General features: G+C 43.7%; 1 protein-coding gene across 2 annotated transcripts; it reads left to right on the forward strand.

Moving 5' to 3' along the window:
- The first annotated feature begins 10,688 nt into the window (after positions 1 to 10,688).
- FNTA (farnesyltransferase, CAAX box, subunit alpha) lies at positions 10,689 to 19,360 on the forward strand. 2 transcript variants are annotated; one of them, XM_065861699.2, is made up of 9 exons: positions 10,689 to 10,876; positions 11,581 to 11,666; positions 12,272 to 12,386; positions 13,241 to 13,345; positions 14,045 to 14,171; positions 14,599 to 14,747; positions 16,589 to 16,651; positions 17,115 to 17,286; positions 18,719 to 19,360. In XM_065861699.2, the coding sequence occupies exons 1-9, from the start codon at positions 10,704 to 10,706 to the stop codon at positions 18,815 to 18,817; spliced, it is 1,089 nt and encodes a 362-aa protein (XP_065717771.1). In that variant the 5' UTR covers positions 10,689 to 10,703; the 3' UTR covers positions 18,818 to 19,360. The 2 variants fall into 2 exon arrangements, with proteins under 2 accessions (XP_065717771.1, XP_065717772.1); XM_065861700.2 differs by lacking the exon at positions 10,689 to 10,876 and adding an exon at positions 11,033 to 11,142.
- Positions 19,361 to 20,975: the final 1,615 nt, after the last annotated feature.

The raw sequence follows: 20,975 nt of genomic DNA on the forward strand, positions 1-20,975 counted from the left end.
CTACCAGGATATCCACCTTGTTGGCCTCCCCATTGATTCTTACCCATAAGAACTCAAGCACATTGTCATCCTCATTAAGCTCCAGACAAACAAAACACTCCACCTCATACAGGGCTACCGCATCTCCTCTCCTTCCTTGTCTATCCCTCCTGAAGCAGTTTTAGCCATCCAGCGCAGCACTTCTGTTGTTTGAGTCGTCCCACAATGTTTCCCTGATGGCAGCTATATCGTACACTTTCTGCTGCACAATGGCTTCCAGTTCCTCCTGTTTGTTGCTCATGCAGAATGCATTCGTATAGATAACACTTCAACTGGTCCATTGATCCCACCACCTTTTTGCAGTAAGAAGCACTAATTCTTTTGTGGCCATTCTCAGGCACGTCCATCGTCTATAATGCATCTATAACCCTTGTGTAACTTTTGAACCTGAAGTCTGTTTACACGTGGGATGATAAAAGTGACGTGGCAGGAAAGCCTCCCACCACTGGCGTACTGCAGGAAGGCAAAGACAAGGCCAAGCATGGTAGGCGAAGGACAGGACCGACTGTACAGCACTGTGCCATGGGCTTGTTGAGGGCTTGTGGGTAAATGATCATGTGATGGACCAGCACCAGGGGTGGTATGGGGGCATCTGCTCACCAAGAGTTGAAGCAACTCTTAGACTGTTAGACAAAGCCTCATGATGGTAGGACCAGGTACTCACAGGGAACTTTTCCCACTAGCAACAGCTTCTGGAAGGGCCCCTAGCTGGGGCACAAAAAATCCTCTGGGAGTGGAGCCAATTGGGCAGCATCCTCAGCAGGATGCTGCCCCACAGCCAGGGTACACAGGACACACAGGTGATGGAGGGCAGTGTCAGGCACAGCCTGACAATCACCTAGCAGGTCCACAGGGACGAAGCAGGTCAAGATTGACACAGAGGTGCAAAACGTTGGTCATGGTCAGCACCATAGCCAGGAACAGGCATGGCACAGCACAGCCCAGACACTGTAGGAGGGACTTGGTGTGACAGGGAAGGCCCCAGGAGAGGCTCCTCCCAGGTCCTTCTCACGGTCACCTTAGCTGCTTCCCTGCAGCCTGATAAGAGGAAAAAAAGTCTTTTAGAAACCCGACTAGGCCTAATGTAACAAGACTAGGCATAACGTAGTTAGAGGATAGGTGATTACCCTGACTGGGCAAGTTGTATTTCCTGATCCCATCAGGAACTGTGTCATTTGCTCTCGCTGTAGCAAAATACACTGATTGTAGGTATATTGTAGGTATAAATAGGTTCTCTGCAATATGAGATGCTGGGACAGCACACACAGGAGGCTGTGCAAAATGCAGCCATACAGAAAAATACAGAAAACACCCCCTCATTGGCGAGTAGACAGAATACCAGCTGGGGAAAAGATTAATATACCTAGTAGTGTGACAATATCTTCATCAATGACATTGAGATTGGGATCATGTGCACCCTCAGCAAGTTCATGTATGGCTACAAGCTGAGTGGTGCAGTTGACACACCTGATGGATGGGTTGCCATCCAGAGGGACCTGGACAAGCTTGAGAAGTGGGCCCACGCAAACCTCACGAGGTTCAACAAGGCCACGTGCAAGGTCCTGCACCTAGGTCAGGACAACCCCCAGTATAAATAAAGCCAAGGGGATTGAAGGGATTGAGAGCAACCCTGCAGAGAAGGACTTGTGGGTACCAGTGGATGAAAGACTGGACATGAGCTGGCAATGTATGCTTGCAGCCCAGAAGGCCAAGCATATCTGGGCTGCATCAAAAGGAGCGTAACCAGCAGGTCAAGGGAGGTGATTCCGCCTGTCTACTCCGCTCTGGTGAGACCCCACCTGAAGTCCTGCATTCAGCTCCGGAGCCCTCAGCACAGAAAAGACATGGACCTGTTGAAGAAGGTCCAAAGGAGGGCCACAAAAGTGATCAGAAGGCTGGAAAACCCCATTATGAGGACAGGCTGAGAGAGTTGGGCTTGTTCAGCCTTGAGAAGAGAAGGCTCCGGGAAGACTTTATTGCAGCCTCTCAATACTTAAGAGTAGGCGTATATGAAAGATGGGGACAGACTTTTTAGAAGGGCATGTCACAACAGGACAAGGGGTAATGGTTTTAAACTAGAAAAAGGGAAATTCAGGTTACACATGAGGAAGAAATATTTTACAATGAGGGTGGTAAAGTACTGGCACAGGTTACCCAGAGAGGTGGTAGATGTCCCATTCCTGGAAACATTCAAGACCAGGCTTGACAGGGCTCTGAGCAATCTGATCTAGTTGAAGATGTCCCTGGTCATGGCAGGGGGTTTGGAATAGATCACTTTTGAAGGTCCCCTCCAACCCAAACTGTTCTACGATTCCATGATTCTAAGATTTAACTGCAGCGATACAATTTAAGTAAGTCTATAATTACTCCATGTCCAGGTTTCCCCAGGAACATGCTCCTTCTTTTCTTCCAAATTTTGCCATGGCAGAATTTAAGGAGTCTCTATATTTGCACAGGATTTCTAGTAGCTCTCTCCAAAACCCTGAGAGTTGATATACCCCAACTATATTACATAACCACGGACGTAGTTATATGCGGTGCTTTATTTCAGCGCTGAGAAACCAGGGGTTCGCACCCAAAGCTGGCTTTGAACAGCTGATTCAGGCCATACCTTATTATACAAGTTAGTCACATACATATTCATTTCACCCTTGACAACCATTAGCATATTCCACACCTATTCTAACACAAACTTTCTATCTAAAAGATGCTACAATTATCAGTTATTTTCTACGGTACCAACTTTAAAAATCTATGTCCACCTTAAGAATAAGGCTCGGTTACAGTTACCTGCTTTATAAGAATATACCATAAATCTATGTCAGCTTTAAGAACAGAGTTTGATTACTGATTACAAGAGTTCTATGGCTACAGGGCTGGTTGCTATCCTAATGTTAAATCAACCATAACAAATTCAGTGGCGAGTAAAGGCCTTGTCCTGTTCTTCAGTTAAGGCCTGTTCTGTTCTTCAGTTAAGGCCTGTCCTGTTCCAAAAGGCCAGTGAAGGCCTGTGCCTGTTCTGTTCCATGAAAGAAGACATCTTGTAAGGTTGATTACTATCATTTGCTATCATATTGACAACTCACGTGCTACAGCAGTCCCAGCACCAGGGCACCAAGCGTCACCATCCAGTGAACACTCCAAGATAAAAATCCCAGCTAGGCACAGAGAAGCTCTAACCAGCTCCAAACTTGCTTAGCTGTGGAGAAGCAGCGGACTCACAAACCCCCCAATAAAAGTCCCAAAGGTCTACTAGCATTGCTCCTACACTAGGGCAGCTGTAGCACCTTCAGATGCCTTGTTCAGGGCAGTCACTCAAAGTGACTGTTGAGTGACAGTGACTGCCTCCAACAAATAGCTGCAATTTGAAGTAGGCAGATGGCCTGGGAGAACTTCACAGGTCTTTCTGCTGGCTCCACTGTGAGTTAACTGAGGTACCAGAGCCTCAGTCCAGAGCATAGCCTAAGCGGGAAGACATCTCCAAGGCAGATCCTGGCCCTCTCGTGACTGAAGTCTCCCACAGTCCCTTGACTGCCAACCAGGGCTGATTCAATTTGTCTGAAAGTTTTTCTCTTCCAAGAAAAACCTGCACCAGCCACAAACTAATACGCCACATTGATTTTCCTCTCATGCATTTTCTTAGTGATCAGCTACCAGACCTTCCAACCCTAAAAATGTCTTTAAGTCAGGACAGATGGGCAGATTTCCGTTACCACTTACTGATGTGCTCAAATTTCCCAGATCTGTCTGCCACATTAGTATGAAATGGGTTCAGCCTTGCTTCCCCACCTAATGAGTTCAAACACACAAACAGAGGAGGCAATGCCAGATGGAAGCAATGCAACATGGCATGGTACAGTACACCACAAATGCCTCCAGATGCGGAGGAGCTCTGTGTAATGTCACATCTGGAGTCAGCTATTACCATCAGGCTAATGCTGCTGACTGAGTTTCTTTAAACAGCTGTCTTTTAAAGCATAGACTTGTACAGAAAATGTATATTGTCTTCAGTGCTCTCTCTCATCTGCCAGAACTGTGTCACACTTTGAGAGTAATTCCATGCATACGCCACTCCTCTTGCCCCTGTACCTGGAGTGTCACCATAAGGAAAAAGGCAGCTGCAAAGCAGAAGCAAGATAACCACAGATTCTTCGTCCTCATCCTAATCATGCCACACTGCCAGGTCTGCTGGAGCAGTTAGAGCTAGGAATCAGGAAGGCCAGCTTGTATGAAGTCTTCAGCCTTTGCTGCAGGGCTTTCCCACTCCATCCTACTCCTCTTCAGGATGACCACTGCTGAAAAATAGTACAGCATCAATAAAGACGATCCCTCAAGCTCAGCAGTTAGCTTGATGTCTACCCGTAGCTTTCTGCAGGTGCCAGAGCCACATCTTGAGCCAGGGATCAAGAAATCAGCCTGCACAAAACAGCAGTCTCATGCACAGCCCCAGGCATCTACTCTCCCTCTGGTCATCTTGGACTTCCACATCCTCTCTACACAGGGTCATACATCCTCTCATCCCTGCAGTCAACGCAGAGGGATGCTGATGGGCCTGGTTCAGTCCTGTGTGCAAAGGGAGGTCTGAGAAAGGTTTTCTTGGCTTTCAGGTGGCAAACTGTGCTGCTTCTCAGCAGACTCACAAACAGGCGAGAAACGACTGACTTTCCTTCCCTGGGCAAGTCCTGAAAATGCTCCTGGAAGAGGCACACAACTATCCGGCCTTGGGACTTACCACACTGAAGTCTTCTGGGACTTCTACTCACCAGTGAAACCAGCCCAAGCATAGAGAAAGTAACCATAAAGCACACATGCGAACTCTCACCATGCCTAAAACATCTAACAAGTTTCCCTTCCCCTGTAATCTACATCTGTGCTAGTCTGCCTCTCTTGAAATAACTCTTCTGCTTCCCCAATGTTTTTTTTTTTTTCAGCTGTCACAGAGCCCTACCGCTGCATACTGGATGGTAGTGTGTGAAAATCTAACTCCTGACAACAGGAGTAGGCACTAATTCCAGCTTTGTCTAAATAATAATAACAAAAAAAAAAAAAGGATCGGAGAAAGGTAAGACTTTATCTCTTAATGCAGAAGAGTGAAGTCTGAAATTGTAGGTATTCTGAAAACTCAGAAAGCAGGAACACACACAAAAATGTTTAATATATTGCTATTTTAAAATTAATCTCTTTCAGAGATATGCCTCCTGCAAATTAGGCTGGTTTTCTATGAAAAGAAGGTGCATGTGACTGTATTGTCTCCATGTGCTGTGCATGCATCTGCCAGCATTCCCCGCATCCTAGTCCCACTCACAAAGTTCCAAAAACCTGACAAAGAGGGATGTGTCCCAAAACTACTGCCTGCTCTTGTACTATCTCTGCGGTGCTGGCAGCTAGAGACACACAAACAAAAAATGATCCTGTTTCTTCTTCCACTGCAACATAAGTTCACCCCTTTCCATCAACCATCAAAAAAGACTCTCCAGTAAAACCTCATACTAAACTGTGCTGTGTGACTTCTGCTCTGCATGGGACAGCTGCTTGTGAAAGTTTTGTGTGGGCGCAAAAGTGCACAGCTGCCAGTGAAGCACTTCTCAATTTAGGCAGGATCTTTTACAAAGTCTCTGCATTTTCTGTGTCTCTTGCATTATAGCCAAAATGGGGCACCAGGAAGGGAAGAGGCTGAATTCTGCCCAGAACTCTGGTGGTGAAAAGCACATCCTGGAAGAGAACAATATCTTTAATGCCACACACCTTATCCTGTGCACTGCAAAAAGTAAGGCTTTGATGACCCATGGAATGCCCCCTTACCACCTGGCCCAGTAAAACAGTAGTAGTCATCCCATATTTAGGTTTTATTCCAGAGGGTGAACTGCCCACACCATGGGTCTGCTCTATCAGCTGATCCAGGGTAGAGCACTGGCTCATGGCTTCATTCTTGCGTTTGCAGTGTGGTGTAGTCCATCCTTGCAGAGGGTCACACAGGGCTCTGTTCTGTCCCAACTCCGCTGGCAAAGATGACCTTGCAGGGCATTCCTACCTCGGTCAAGCAGAGCCGAGACCCTGAGGACTTGAGGGAAGAAGCGTAAAATCACAACCCCTGGCTGTCCCGTGGCAAAAGCAGCATCTCCCTGCAAATCCTTCCAAATTCCGCACCAGTGCTCCCTGCCGCATCTACTTCTAGTCCTGCCTCACTGCATTCCTCCGGGTTCGGCACCCCAGCAAGGACTGTCCCTGCCACCCCCACCCACCAGCCCTTGTATCCCCGAGTCTCAGCCCATTCCGCAGCCCCGATGGGGGCTACAGCTCTGGCCCTACTCTCTGCCCGTGGGTCAGACATCCTACGGCCGGGCGCATACTGCTGTACTCACCCCGAGAAAAGTCCCTAGTGCCTCACCGCCGCCGTCCCCCTCTGGTCCCTCACCCATTTGAGGTGGGTTCCGGTGGGACTGGTTTTGTGTTTTCCTTACTTTCTGTTTGTGTACCCACTCCTGTGTGGAAATAGGTGCAGTCGGCTGTGGGGTCATTGCCGCGCAACGTTCCACAGCACGGCAGGCGAGTCTGCGCCTTCTCCGCCCACTGCGCTGCCAGCACAATGGAGGACAGGGAGAGACTGAGCTCTTTTCGCAGTCCTCAAGGCCTTGAAGAGGCAATACAGGGGGCTAAGGCGCCTGAGAACGACATTGCTTCCACCCCAGGGACTGCTTTACTCACAAGTTCCTTACAGCAAGGCCTCAAATGGCCCCAAAATAAATCCATCCCTGTCACTGATTTCTACAGCTTTTAGCGTAATTCCACTTTTTGCAGTTGTTTTTGTTGGTTGGTTTTACAACAGTGCCATTATTCTAGCCGGTGCGATCTTGACAAGGACTTAGATCAACTGCATCAAGCCAGAGGGCTTCCAGAGAAATAAATGCATCACAGAAGTTCGGAAGCCCCCAGACATAGAGCCACTGCAGGCATCCCTCTGAGACTGTGTATTGCTGCCAGCCTTGCTGAGGTGTCCACACAGGGCCTGCGTAATGACTAGGACACAGTCTTGTCTGCCAGTTCGGTGCTTACAGAGGCTGGGCCACTCTTCATGCGTTTTTTGGCATTTGTTATTTGTAGTGAAAGACATTAACTCTGAAGCCAGGTTCTGCATGCCGAAGGCAGAGCCCATATTTACGCACCCAATGCACGCGAACCCTACATGCTTATAACACTTCTATAGTATCTTATACATACACATTTGTATTGACACAGAGAAATCTGATACCTACACGCTTCTTCATATGTACATGTATTTATACACAAACACTGGAAAGTGCTGAACCTGCTGCTTCTAACCCAGACGTGGCAAGTGGGGGAGGTGCAAGAGGTGGGGGGAGCAGAGGGAGAAAGAATCCCAGAGGAGGCAGAGGGAACACCTGATGTGCCTCAAGTGAAATGCATGAGTGATATAAATTGTGCAAGTCTTATGCACACAGCTCATCTCCTTACTTTATGATGGGTCATACCTGAAGCCTTCCTGAGAGGCTCACAGGGGTACCCAGCAGACAACCTGAATCCAGCCCCCTGCAGCAGTTTAAGTGACCACTGCCATGGTGGCCCTACTCCCTTTCCTCCATAGCTCTGCTTCCCTGCAGCCCATTTGGAGTAGCACCCACTTCTTGCTGCACATACTGCAACACGGAGCTCTGATTTCTCTCTTGAGCTACCAGGCTCCTCCTAAGATGAAACTACTAACTGACACTGCAGTGCTGGAACATGACAGATTTATTTATCCTCCACTCTTTGTTGAGAGCTTCATCACAGCTCTCATCCTATTTGTTGCTTCTTCCCAAAGGTGTCAGATTTTTAAGTAGAAGCTTCAGGTGGGGTTTTAATATTCTCCGTGAAATGTGGTTACAGATGGTAGACCTGTAACATGAAGAACTTCCACTGACTGTGATCCAGGAGGCATGCAGCAAACACCTCGAAGTATTATTTTGTAAAGCAGATCCATGCTAAGGCAGACTCCTGCTTTTGTAGGTCTGACTAAGGCTTTCAGAGTGCCCCAAGGATGAGAGGACTGAAGCTAGCATGCTGCAAGAAGCATACAGTTCAGTAAATTAAAATGAGTGGTTGGAGATGGATCCAAAGTCTGGTACAGTTTATGAAAGGATTTGCTGTAATCCCACTGGGTTTCAGCCCAGTCTGTAATTTCAAAACTCAGTTATACTCCTGGCTTTCAAGCTTCCTCAGTTGCCAGACTCCTAGGTTGCTCTCATGAGGACACAACTTGTTTGTAACATGCTTTGGCTCCCTGCAATAGGCTTGCTTTTCTCAGTTACCATCCCTCAGGTCTTTAGAAGCAGTCCACAGACCCCAACAATCCACAGGTGCAGACTTAAACCACCAAAGCTAGTCCTGAAGGCAGTGGGATAGCTACCCTGTCTGCTGCCCACCCCATGCCATCATCAATATGTTCTTGGACCAGCTTCATCCATTGGCCAGCATCAGAGCAGCTCACTTTTGTTTCCTGTCCTGCTATGCCACTCTAAGGAAATAAACTCCTGTTGCAGGGTCTGGCCTGACTAATCTATATGAATTAGCTGGTAAATATGATAGCAGCATAAGCAATGGCAGTCATTATATATTAGTTCTGGAGGAAGCACAACCAAAAAACCCAAATTGCTGTTCAAACAGAAGACCTAATACACTAGATTTCTTAAAGATTTGTGGCTCAAGTACTGCCTGTCCATGGAGAGTTGTTGGTACCTAATGAACTCACAATGCAACCTTCCCCTCTGCAGGTCAGGAACAGCAACTTTCTGCTCTGTCTTGCAAAACAGGATTTGCTGCCTTTGAGATTCCTCTCATTTATACGTGCATATTTCCTCTGATCTATTTATAATATCTCTTGTTTCTTTTTAAGCCTGTCTTGGTTCCTTCTCTTTCCTTTTTTAGAATGTTCTGCATTTTATATATTTTTTTTTTTTTTTTTAACTTAGGTACTGCTGGATACCCTTTCTGTCTCCAGGTACCTTTTACTCCTTTCCTTTTTGTTCTATTCATAGTCCTATAGTCCAAAGCAAACTTTCAGTAGATTGCTTGGATTTTTTTCTCCATCATGATATTACTATTGTCTTTACCACTGTAACACCAGCAGCAGCAACTGAACTATGCACTACAAACAGTCACTGTACAAACATCCCAACAGAAGCAAATTAAGTCCCCAAGCACACCACTAAAATACACAGGCGAGTAAAAAGGCAAAGAGGCAAGGAAAGTGAGAAAGTTGCTCAGTGACAGAGCAACCACCTGTGGGCCTAGTTCTTCTTTGTCCTGGATCTTGTGTTCCAACTTGCAGCCCTGCATTTATACTCCCTTGTTGTTGCTCTGACACTATTCTTTCCCCACAGCCCTTTCAACTTGAGCACCCCAGAATTAAAGACTTTAACCCTTTCCACCACACACGGAATGATTTCGCACCTCCCTGAATATACAGCACAGATACAAAAGTATACATGGCCCTTACTACATGTGCTCTGCCTGTCTTTAACCTGCTCCTCTCTAAAGCATTTCAGCATGTCCTAGATGATGAATCTGTAACACTGGGTCAGCTGCTTTTCCTAATGACTGTCTTCAACTCAGCTACTTTGTCCTACTGATCAATATCACTTCAGCCTTTCCCAATATCACCCACTGATTAACAAATGGCTGTTTCAAAACCTTCTCTAATTCCACGTTTTGCAGAGAACAGATGACTCAGCCCTTCCCTGTCAGAAAGTTCAGCTCTATAATGATGCTCTTTCGTGAGTTTCCACAGGGGAGCAAACACAGCTCACCATGCCTGCAGCACCTTAGAACCCGAGCATCAGTAACACCAACAACAAGCTATTTGCAGCTCTGTAACTTTCCACCTCAGCTGCTACAGCAGCATCTCCCAGAGCCTCTGTTTCCCTCTGTGTTCCCATAGTGTCAGTTCGGTGCTGTTGGTCTCATGGCCTTGCACATGTCTAGCTGATATTAGCACTAGGGTGGGTTCTCAGGAGAAATGCACTACTGCTGGCATGAGAAATGCCTCCCTTCACTTCTTGTCTCTCGATTTCAGTTTATAATAAGTGCAAACCAAACTACCCTGTCTGCTGTCCACCCCATGACATCATCAGTATGGTTTTGGACCAGCTCCATCCAGTGGCCGGCACCAAAGCAGCTCACTTTTGTGAGCTGCAGGTAGCAGCCACTCAAATAACCAACAAGTGCTGCCCCACAACGCATGGGCAGGGACGTGACTATTGATCAGGGCACAATGCCGACAGGCCGTGCTGGGTCTACAGGTTTTCATCAGAGCATGGTGAAACGGGATGAGTGAAGCACAGAAGTACTCAGACCTGACCCAACCTCCTGCTGCCTCCCCCGGCACGTTTCTTACAGTTAATTAATAGACTCGTGGATTAAAGTTCTTGAGAGCACAGCGCGGCTCCTGGGTGCTGCCGGTACTGGTCACAAGTCTGGGGGCGGACAGCAGCCACCACGCCCAGCCGCCGGCCCAGCTTCGCCGGCCGCCGCGTTCCAGCCTCGTCCCGGCGGCGAGTAGCCGCCCTGCTCGGCCCCGGCCGCACAACCCCCGCCCTCCGCTCCGGGCGAGGGCGATAGTAAGCCACGCGACCACTTTGCCCCTCCGCCCCGCCGCCCGCTCAGCCTCTATGGTTCCGCCAGTTCCCGGAAGCCGCAGCGGGGCGATGGCAGCGGGGAGGTCGGCGGCGGAGGAGCTGCAGCCAGAGGGGCAGGGCGGTGGCGAGCTGGCGGGCGGCTTCAGGCAGCTGTTGGAAGAGGATGAGGAAGAGGGGGCGCAAGATGCCGGCTACGTGCTTTACAGGTACGGCCGCGGCGGCGCAGGCCCAGGCCCTGAGCGGCCGGGACTGGGCCGCCCCGCCGCGGGCGCGAGGGCGGTGGCGGAGCGCGGTGGCGGAGCGGAGCCTTACGTCAGGTGACGTCATGGGGACGTGTTGTGCGTGCGCTCCCGGAAGCGGCTCCCTGGGGTCAGGAGCGGGGGATGGCGGGGCCGTGGCAGCAGCCCCTGCTGCTGGGACGGGAGGAGGAGGAAGAGAAGAAGAAGAAGGGATTTGGCTACGTGCTCTACAGGTACCGCGGGGTGGGCAGAGGAGAGACCGGGCGGGACGGCCTGGGAGATGGGGTGTCAGCGACGCGCCCTCCATCCGCCCCCGTCGCAAGGCGACAGGGTCGCCAGCTGGAGCAGGAAGCCTCAGGCTGAAAAACGGGGCTGCCCGCTTAATCTTGAAGACACCAGTGCGGCGTAGCGCTCGAACCCCTGTCACGGCGTTGCAGCTGTGGCAGTGTGAGGGCGGCTGACTCATTACTTTGCACTCTCAGGTTGTCTTACAACTGATTTTGATACGGTTACATATGTCAGTATTTCCTTATTTACACACTGGTCTTTGTTATAGACAATATAGTAACAATAATAGTGACAGTTGGGAACAAGGATGTGTTGTTGGACATAGATTTGTGCATGTAGTGGTTTGAGTGGCATTTTGTGATTTGAAAATTATGTATTTACAGAGACAGGAAAGAATGGGCAGATATTGAACCTGTGCCTCAAAATGATGGGCCAAATCCTGTTGTTCAGATCATCTACAGTGAAAAATGTAAGTTTTAAATATGTTCTGCACTGGAAATGTGAGGTGGTTAAATTCATATTTGTTCTTAGTGTTGTTAAAGCATGACTTCACATTTTGGATAATGTATTTTCTATAGTAGTACTATGAAGAAATTAATTAAATACTTATTGTGTTATGGTGGGTGTGTATGATGCTTTCACCAAACATCTCTGAAGTTGAATCCTCGCCCAAGTTGTTAACAGCTAAGGTGTTATTTTAATATCATTTGGCCTAAAGGACAGTACAACAGACAAGTTCTCATAATAAGACATTACTAGGTCACAAGTAGAGAAGAGACATATGAAGCTACTGCATGTGGGGAAACAATGTAAGCATCAACAAAGTTTTCTGATTATTTTGGGTAATATTCAGATGATGCATTTTGAAGATATTTTTGTAGCTTTTTAGTATACTAATACCATTTAGAAGTTTCAAACAACAGTACTGTCAGAGCAATGTGTAGCTATCATTTTGAAGAGGTGTATTTGAAGTACACAAAACAGGAAGTAACAGCAAGTCAAAGGATTATTGACCTTACCCCCTAGTCAGGCCATTGCCTCATAGCCTTGGATAAGATGCTGTTATGTATTTAGTTCAAGATGTCTATGATTACTTCCGGGCTGTTCTGCAGCGGGATGAGAGAAGTGAAAGAGCTTTCAAGCTGACAGCAGATGCCATTGAGTTAAATGCTGCAAACTACACGGTGTGGTAAGTGACAGTCTTAGGATTATTTCCGTTGTCATTTGATTGCTGACCTATTATGTTTTCAATAATTTAGTTAGTCTAATCAGTGCATGACTAGTTGAGTTTACACGGGGAGTACTGTAGACTTCTGGTGAGCTTCTGAAGAAAGTCTTTGTTTAGTATTTTCCATTCTTCATTTGGATTCAGTTGTTTTCATTCATTTGGCTTTCAGGATATTACTATATCAATCAAGGTCAAGATCAGCCACAGAAAGAGCTTCGCTGTTTAAAATTAGATCACTTGCCTGATAACATGGCTGTGGCAAAATGCTGAAGACACCCTCAGTTTACTTGAAGAAAAGGCATAAAAGCAGAATAGCTGCTATTTCCTGCTAAATAATTGTATACTTACTAAATAGTGCATTTTAGAAGATCTGTCAAGTTAATTTTCGGTTAGGTAATGAATAAACAGTGAATTTCTGATAATCAGAGTAGGGCTTTTTAACTTGTGAATGCTAACAAGTACCTCTTTTACATCTTTATTCCACTAACTTGCATAAAATCAGAAAGTTTACATTCTTTTAAATACGTAAATAATAGTTTCTGTGATTATCAGACCAGTGTGGGTTGACAGAGGCTAATTTGAAACAGGATCGCTGTGATCTTAGATAGCATACTGTTGTAACCAGTTTTAGTCCAGTTCTCCGCTGTTCAGTCATTGAATGGCATTTAACAGAACTGGTTATGTGGTTTAGTTTTTTGCACTCTTTTTAACTCAATGCCTGTTAGAAGAACTGTGAACAGAGGTTCTTCTATGTTCCCCTCTGTGAATTTTAGGAAAGCCCTGTTGCAGTGTTCAAATGCTTGACTTCTATACAGGAATTTCCGGAGGGTCCTCCTGCAGTCTTTGGGAAAGGATCTTCGTGAAGAGCTTAAGTATATTACAGCTATCATTGAAGATCAGCCAAAGAACTACCAAGTCTGGTAAAATCATGTCTTCTTTTCAGTTCCTAATGTTTTTGCAGGTATTTTTTGGTTTGTAAATTGTCTAGAACAAGTTGTGATCATTGATCCTGAAAGTTGTTAGGAATTGCCTCCTGCATCTGCTTCAGTGGTGGCAGTGTAAGAGTTAAATGGAGTTGCATCCGTATTACTTCCAGGGTCCCTCTTTAGCAGTTTATTCTAAACATATGATCGTGGCTTGCTAAAAAGGTCTTGTTTTCTTTTAATTTTGATGTTTAACCTTACAAAATAAGTCTTGACAGAAAGACAAACAAAAATAAATTAGTATTTTTTCTTTTATTGGCTCTTGGCATTTGCTTACCTGTTGTTGTGCTTTTCGCAAGTGAATGGGAATAAGTAAAACAGCAGCATTGTTATTGCTAGAGCAATTATGTAGTACTAGATGATTTTATTCTGCTGAGTGTTAAAAGTGGAAGCATAACTTGTCTAAAAGAAGGTGATTGGCCAACGTGTATGTATAGTTAGACTTTGTTATAGTATAAATATGTGTCTTTTATTTCTGAGAGCCAAGTGAAGTGTTTTGTTATATTAATTTGAAGTATTTAACAAGTGGGTTTTTTCCTAAGTAGTTCAGCTGATATATGCTGGTTTAATACAGACCACATGTTCACAAAAATTTTTTAGACTATTCTAAAGATAGTTTCCTCCTCTTGTCCTTAGGCATCACAGACGGGTGTTAGTGGAGTGGCTGCAGGATCCATCCCAAGAGCTTGAGTTCATAGCTGACATTCTTAACCAAGATGCCAAAAATTACCATGCATGGCAACACAGACAATGGGTTATTCAGGTATTATATCCACAGAACTCTTGAATTACTAAATAACTTGCTCAGGTTGTCGAGTTTGGTATCATAAATACAATCTGAATTGCATTTGGCACTTTGTTTCTTAAGGCTGAAGCGGGGGAACAGTTGCATTTTCATGTGTTGTTAGAGGTTAGCTATAAACCTGCCTTTTAGGAAGTGAGTTCAAAAAGATCTATTGTTGGCTGCTTACTGTAACATGTGTGAATTTAATTATGAGCTGATACTATTGTGTGCAACTGAATAGTGTACTGTGTTGCTAGTGCACCCTTCCTTGTTTTCCTTTGAGATTTGTGTTGATTTCTTTAAAAAAGTCTGTATTTTATGTTCAGAGAACTTAGGAGCAAGAAGAATATACTTTTAAAATAAAAACTTTTCACTGTGATATTCTCTCTTACTTCCCTTTCCATAGGAGTTCAAATTATGGGACAATGAACTGGAATACGTAGACCAGCTTTTGAGGGAAGATGTGAGAAACAACTCTGTTTGGAACCAACGACACTTTGTAATTTTCAACACCACTGGCTATGCTGATCCAGCAGTCCTAGACAGAGAAGTCCAGTTAGTAATGCTGTTCATGCTCACATTAAGTATTCTCCATTACATGAAAGCAAAGGAATACTTTGCCAGTCCGTGTGGGCTTGTTTTTTCTGTTTTTAATGCAGTTTTGGGGCTTACTCTCATGGATAGCAGATAAAGTGTTAGTGGATGTATAGATGTGTTCAGTACCACTGAGGCAAGCTGTGCTTACCCTGCTCAAGCAATTCTCATTAATCTTTCTTCCTGCTCTGCTGTTTGTTGTACAAACAAAATTTTTGGCTTTTTATAGTCAACTAGCTATAGTGGAGGTCTGCAGAAGGTCTGTGACACTAGAACCACTCAAGTTTGCTGTTCATTAGTATCTTACATCCTACCCCTAGAAAGCTTGGAAGGAGAAGCACTCTCAGTGTTGTATTAAACTGTTATACAGTAGCCATGATGATTTGAAGATAACCTGCATGTGGATTGTAGGAAGAGAAATTCCCTTTTATGAGGAGTTTGATGCAAGTGAAAAATAAAGAGCTTTCAGGGGTACGTGGTCAGAAGAGAGACCTGTGTGAGTTGGCTAGTTTTGAGGAAAATTAGCTTTGTAAACTGTTCCGAAGTGTTAAGTTTGTAACTGAAGACAAACTGGGCTTCCAGACATTTATTTTACTACAAATGGTGGTAAGGGAATCTTCGTTGTATGGTTTTTATGTCTCAGACTGCTGATGAGGGTTGATAGGTATGAGAAGATGTTTGTCTAAAGTGAAGAAGCAATGAAAAAAAGGTGCTGCCATTTTTTGGAGCTACTCTTCAGAAGAAAGACTGAGTCTTTGAACAGGTCCATTGGTACATTGTTCGTAGAGGATCCCAGCCCCCACCACTTTTTGTGGTGGTTTTTTGCAAACTGCTGTAAGTTGTACTTCTCTTCCAGTTTATAACTTTCCTGCAGATTAATAAATCTGAACCATTTCCATGACTGCTTATACATGGTGCTATATTCAGGATAATGGAATCCTATCTTAAGAATCAGACTGTCTAAAGTTAAGACTTCCCAGGTGTTATTATAGAACGGTAGTTGAACTGCTTGTTCTTTGCTAAACTCAGTCTTTGTCATAGTAACTGCAGAAGGTTAAAAAAGGTTTAGAGTTGGCTTTTTTGGTTGTTTTTTTTTTTTCTTTAGTACTGCTTATAGAATTTATCAGTATCTGCTGTCTATAAAAATTGGCAGAATGCCTGGTTATGCTGGGGAAGGGCAGAAGGTAAAGTCTGTTTTCTGAAGATGAAACATGGTTTTGTGACTGTGTGGCAGGTGCTTTTGCTTTGCTTTTAGGGTAGTTGCTTACCTGCTACTTTAAAAGAATTGCTGCAGAAGGCTGTGAGCTGAAAGCTCAAGCTTGGCCTTTCTGTGGGTTTGCTCAAGTGCAGCCACATGAAAAAAGTTCTGCAAACAGGTACAGAACATACCACATGCAGTCATATTAACATAGCTCATCCTGGGCTTCAATTACTCCAGCCTTTTTCAGCCCCTTGCCATTTCTGAGCATCAAGACACAAATTATTACTTTAGCATACTGGGAGAGTATATAATGTTGTTTCTAAGTGTTATTGCTCAAAATTTTGAGAACTATTTTGTTATCTTATAAATGTAGCAAATGGAACACTTGAAAATTTATAACAGTTCTACCCCGTCTGCCTCTGTGAGACTTATGGTGATTGTGTTGCAAGACAATTTTGAACTATGACCCACCTGAGATGATCTTCAAAAAGACTGACACATAGACTAGAGGGATGTATTTGGGAGTGTCTGAGCACATTCAGATCATACCTAACTGCATTGTTACTGGTTGCATTCATGACGTATTATCTTTTTCTCACAGATACACTCTTCAGATGATCATAGCAGTGCCACATAATGAGAGTGCTTGGAACTATTTAAAAGGGTAAGGCATCCTCTGTGAAGCAAAGAGTATATCTATAGAAGGTGTATTATGCCTAGCTCTCAACTGGAAAGACCTGCTGCTGTTCATTCTAGTGTTATGTGCACAAGCAGGCATGCAAAAACCTCCACAAGGGCTTAATACATTAACCTACTTTCTCTGTAACTTTCCACTAAGTTTCTGGCCCTTTAGTTCCTGTGTGAGGATTGCAAGTACTTCTAATGCCTTTAAAAACTTGACCTGTAATGTTACTGGGTTCAAGAGTGTAGAGTAGGAAGTAACAAGCATGCTTTCTGTCTACTTCCTGTTCAGTTGAGCATAACTATACTAGCTTACTTTCTGCCTTACTTGTATTTGCACCCTCATTTCAAAACTGATCTCCAAGTAGAGGAGTCATAACAACAATGTAATTCTTCATACCAGATTCCCCAACGTTATATTTCAAGCCTATTTACCTCTGTTCTAGGATTCTACAGGATCATGGTCTTTCTAAGTATCCAAATCTGTTAGAGCAATTGTTGACTTTACAACCCAGCCACAGTTCACCCTATCTGATTGCCTTTCTTGTGGATATATATGAAGATATGCTTGAAAACCAGTGTGATAACAAGGAAGAAACACTAAACAAGGCATTGGAGGTAGGTTTTGAGAGCTTGGTTTTGCTTCTCTTCTTTTATATCCTGACAAAATGGGATTGATTTTTGTCAATAGCACAGGTTACTTGTTAATCACAGGAGCTCTATGAAGAGTTGGACATTAAAGCCAGATAATCACAAGGGTCTCATGAATTTGTCTACAAATAGCAACTTGCCATTTACAACATCACTGTAAGTTTTCTTCGCCTGGTAGTAAAGGAAGGTTTCTGATACTGCCTGCCCAAGAAAGGAGATGTTGGGCAATCAAGGAGTTTCCAATGCTAACTTTTAGCATGAACTTATTTTCTTGTCTGTAGGTTGGTGAATCTTGTTCTCTGAGTATCTGTATCTAAACAGAATCTCAAGCTTGTTCTAAGAAAGCTGGCAGAATTAGCTTAAAGGTCAGCAGACACTGGGGACACAAATAAGGAATGTCAGGCACCATTTCCTTCAGAGAATAAATGACTTCTGGTGATGTTGTTTATCTCCCTGTGCTTCACATTTGGGGAACTTCTTGCTGTCATTTGCAGTGTAGTTTTTACAGGAACACTTCATTCATTGTGGGACAGACAGGAACTCAGTGTAATTAGAGCTGCAGTTCTTGCCTGGAGCCTCTGTGTTCCAACATGGTTCTTCCTCAACATTTTTTCTTTCTTGTGTTCCAGGACCAGCATGTAAATAAGTGCAGTTTGTACCTCACAGATTCATGTCCCTTTATACTATTTCATTGAGTTTGACTTGTTCACCTGTTCAGGCTCCTATTTCTCAACTCTGCTTCCCTAAGTAAGGCAATGCCATCTGCATAATAAAAGGGAATTGAGTAGAACATTTGTTGACAGTGTTCGTACCATATAAATTTTACACAGCATGTCCTGTGAGTAGGTTGATTTTTGCTGTGCCTCACTGTCAGGTGAGGTCAAAATAAAACAAAAATTGGAACATGTAGAAGTATGTGCATAGAACCAGCTCTAACATGCTGTGAGAGAAGGTAAGCCATAAACCATATTTTATGTCCTGTCAGTCCACTGGCAGGATGTGCCTCCACTGTTTTGAATGATGTCATTTACAGCCTGTTGGATCACTGAAAGAGAATCAAGCTGTCAGGAAGTTAGAAGTATACTGTAGTATACTACACGCTCAGTAGGCTGGGGTGGATGATAAATGGTAGGTATGGAAAGGAATCATAGTGAAGCAATTACAACTGAAGTAGGACTGCAGAGGTTTCTGAGAAGTTTCAGATTGGTTTACTACCAGTTCGAGTTGCCATCAGTTTGGAGTCATTGGACAGTTGAAAATCTGGTGAATAAAAGAAATGTTGCTAAAACAGGTATTTCTAATGCTGGCTGAACAATATACTGTATGCATTTTACAAAGATAATCAAGGATCCTGTAAGCTTTTGCTGTAACACTCCAATCTCTCAATTTTCTTTCATAGTTGTGTGAAATTCTGGCTAAAGAAAAAGACACCATCCGAAAGGAATACTGGGCATATATTGGAAGGTCACTTAAGAACAAGCACAGCTCAGGCACTTAAAGCAGATTGACAGAGAAGCAGCAGTAACGGAACACGGAAGAGAACAGCTCTCAAGCTCTTCTAAAGCAGTACTAAGTAGGGTCATCAACTAGTTTTAAATCCAGAGTAGTATTCCCCTGGTGAAGAGGTATTGCAGTGAAAGAGGAACGTGGAATGTTGTGGAGTCTCGGGTCACTGCTGCTACTGGTGATAGCTCTAGGTGCAGACAAGAAATGTATTAGGGCTTAGTTATTGAAATATACCAAATAAAGGATTTCTTTCCTAATAACAAATACATAAAGCTATACCTACTATTTATAAGGCACTAAACCAATTTCTCATGTCTTGGCTTATCCACTCGTGTTTCCTAACACTGTTACATCAGGTGGTAATGACTACAGGTACCTTAGCTGTAGTGGATCTAAAGTAATTTACTTCTGGTTAGTGCAAGCAAGTACTGCAGTTGTTGCCTTGTGTGAGAGCAACTACACAACACGGACAGCACATGCTGTTGCATGCAACTAACACCAAGTGTCATTTTTTAATAAAAACAGATAACTTAAAGCATTTGTCTGAAATTTTTTAGTGTGTTTCTTTTGGTCTTTAGATGGACATTAGCCTGTCTTTCTCAGATGCTAATATAGATTAAAAATCCTTTTTAGGAATATTGTATTCTATTGCATTGCAATGTCTTTTGCACTAGAGTATTCTCATCCCAGAAGCTCTCAATATACTTTGCATATTCAGTGGAGCCTTGAATTGTCTGCACAGTCAGTAAAAATTATTTGAGGACCCTAGAAGATCTGCTCAGGTTTTTTTTTGGACTTCTGTTCAGACAGCTGAAAATCTGATTTTTTTTTTTTCTTCGCCATTTGTAACCAGACCAAACTGAGGTCATAGATCAGAAGATATTGTAACTAGCTAGTTACGTTATGTATCTTCACTAAATTAGAAGTGAAGAAATGGTTTTCTTTGGGACCTATTTGCATTAAATGTCTTAACCTTGTTGCTTCTGTAGGCTTTTCATATCTTTTCCATGCATGCATTCAGCCAAGAAGTATTTTTCCTCCCCTTCATGAGAAATAGAAGGCACCTGCAGTACAGAACTTCAAAGGAGGTGTATACCTGTACAAGAAAGTTGCTGTATCTTCCCTGTTTTAGTAAATGGTTCTTGTGAACTGTCCTGAGTGTAGAGTGCTTGTCTGATATGAAATATTTTCTTGGAGATGATCATAAAGGGAACAAATAAATACTAGTATTTATTCCATAATAGGAACAGTCTTTCTGATGCTGAACAGTAAACGTTGCTGCTGTAATTAAACCATAGTGGAGATTCTGTTCAATGCTTGAAATATGTTAATTCAATGGATTCTTTAAAACAACTCACAGGGAGTGGAATTAATATATGAAAGCCATGCTATTTTTTTAATGCTTTTGCCTCCTTCCCAGCAGTAGAGAAGACATTTTTATAGTGACACATGAACACTTAAAATGGACATAAACTTCAGACTTGGAGATTTGTTACATGCTTTTTTTTTTTTTCTTTTTTATTACAGCTGAAACTTCAGCATAGAAAAAAAAAAAAGTGGGGTTTTTGCTCCCATGAATTGTTCCTAATTGAAACTATTGAAAACAAATGTAGTCCTTAAAATAAGCATAATTAATGAAGAGGGGACAGGATTTTGCCTTTGCATATGGTGTCACTAGATTCCCATATCTTTCATAAACACAATTCAGAAGGCACTTGGAATAAGCCAGAGTATTCTTAATACATGTGGCACAAATTTCTGAGAAAATAATTCATCCCGAGGTAAGATGATGAACAGTGTCCACTGGGACAGTGTATTTTGGGATATGACCTCTTAGTGACTTGTGGTCTGAGGAAAGATCTTGGATTTAGCCCTATTGTGCTATGTTAAGAATGGTGGAATCCTCTGACAAGGTGTTTAGACTATTTTCTTACGGTGTGGTCAACTTACAGCCTTTTCATTCTTGAAAATTATGTCTAGAAGTAATCGGTAAAAAGTAATTACTGACAAGGTTAGTAGGGTTTTTATACTGGTTATACAAGCATGGTGACACTTGCAAAGATAATGCTGCTTCCAAGATGTTTACCAGATATGTACTCCGTCAGAAAATGTCTGGTCTCATATAAAACAAATGTGCGACCAAACAAATT

The sequence above is a fragment of the Patagioenas fasciata genome, chromosome Z (genome assembly GCF_037038585.1).
Source record: "Patagioenas fasciata isolate bPatFas1 chromosome Z, bPatFas1.hap1, whole genome shotgun sequence".
Lineage (NCBI taxonomy): Eukaryota > Metazoa > Chordata > Aves > Columbiformes > Columbidae > Patagioenas > Patagioenas fasciata.

What these genes read in the sequence shown, in the direction of transcription:
- FNTA (XM_065861699.2), top strand. Translation starts at nt 10,704, where the DNA reads ATGGTTCCGCCAGTTCCCGGAAGCCGCAGCGGGGCGATGGCAGCGGGG. An exon ending in GATCATCTACAGTGAAAAAT is followed by an intron (nt 11,667 to 12,271) that starts GTAAGTTTTAAA and finishes TTATGTATTTAG; the next exon opens with TTCAAGATGTCTATGATTAC. An exon ending in ACAGACAATGGGTTATTCAG is followed by an intron (nt 14,172 to 14,598) that starts GTATTATATCCA and finishes CCCTTTCCATAG; the next exon opens with GAGTTCAAATTATGGGACAA.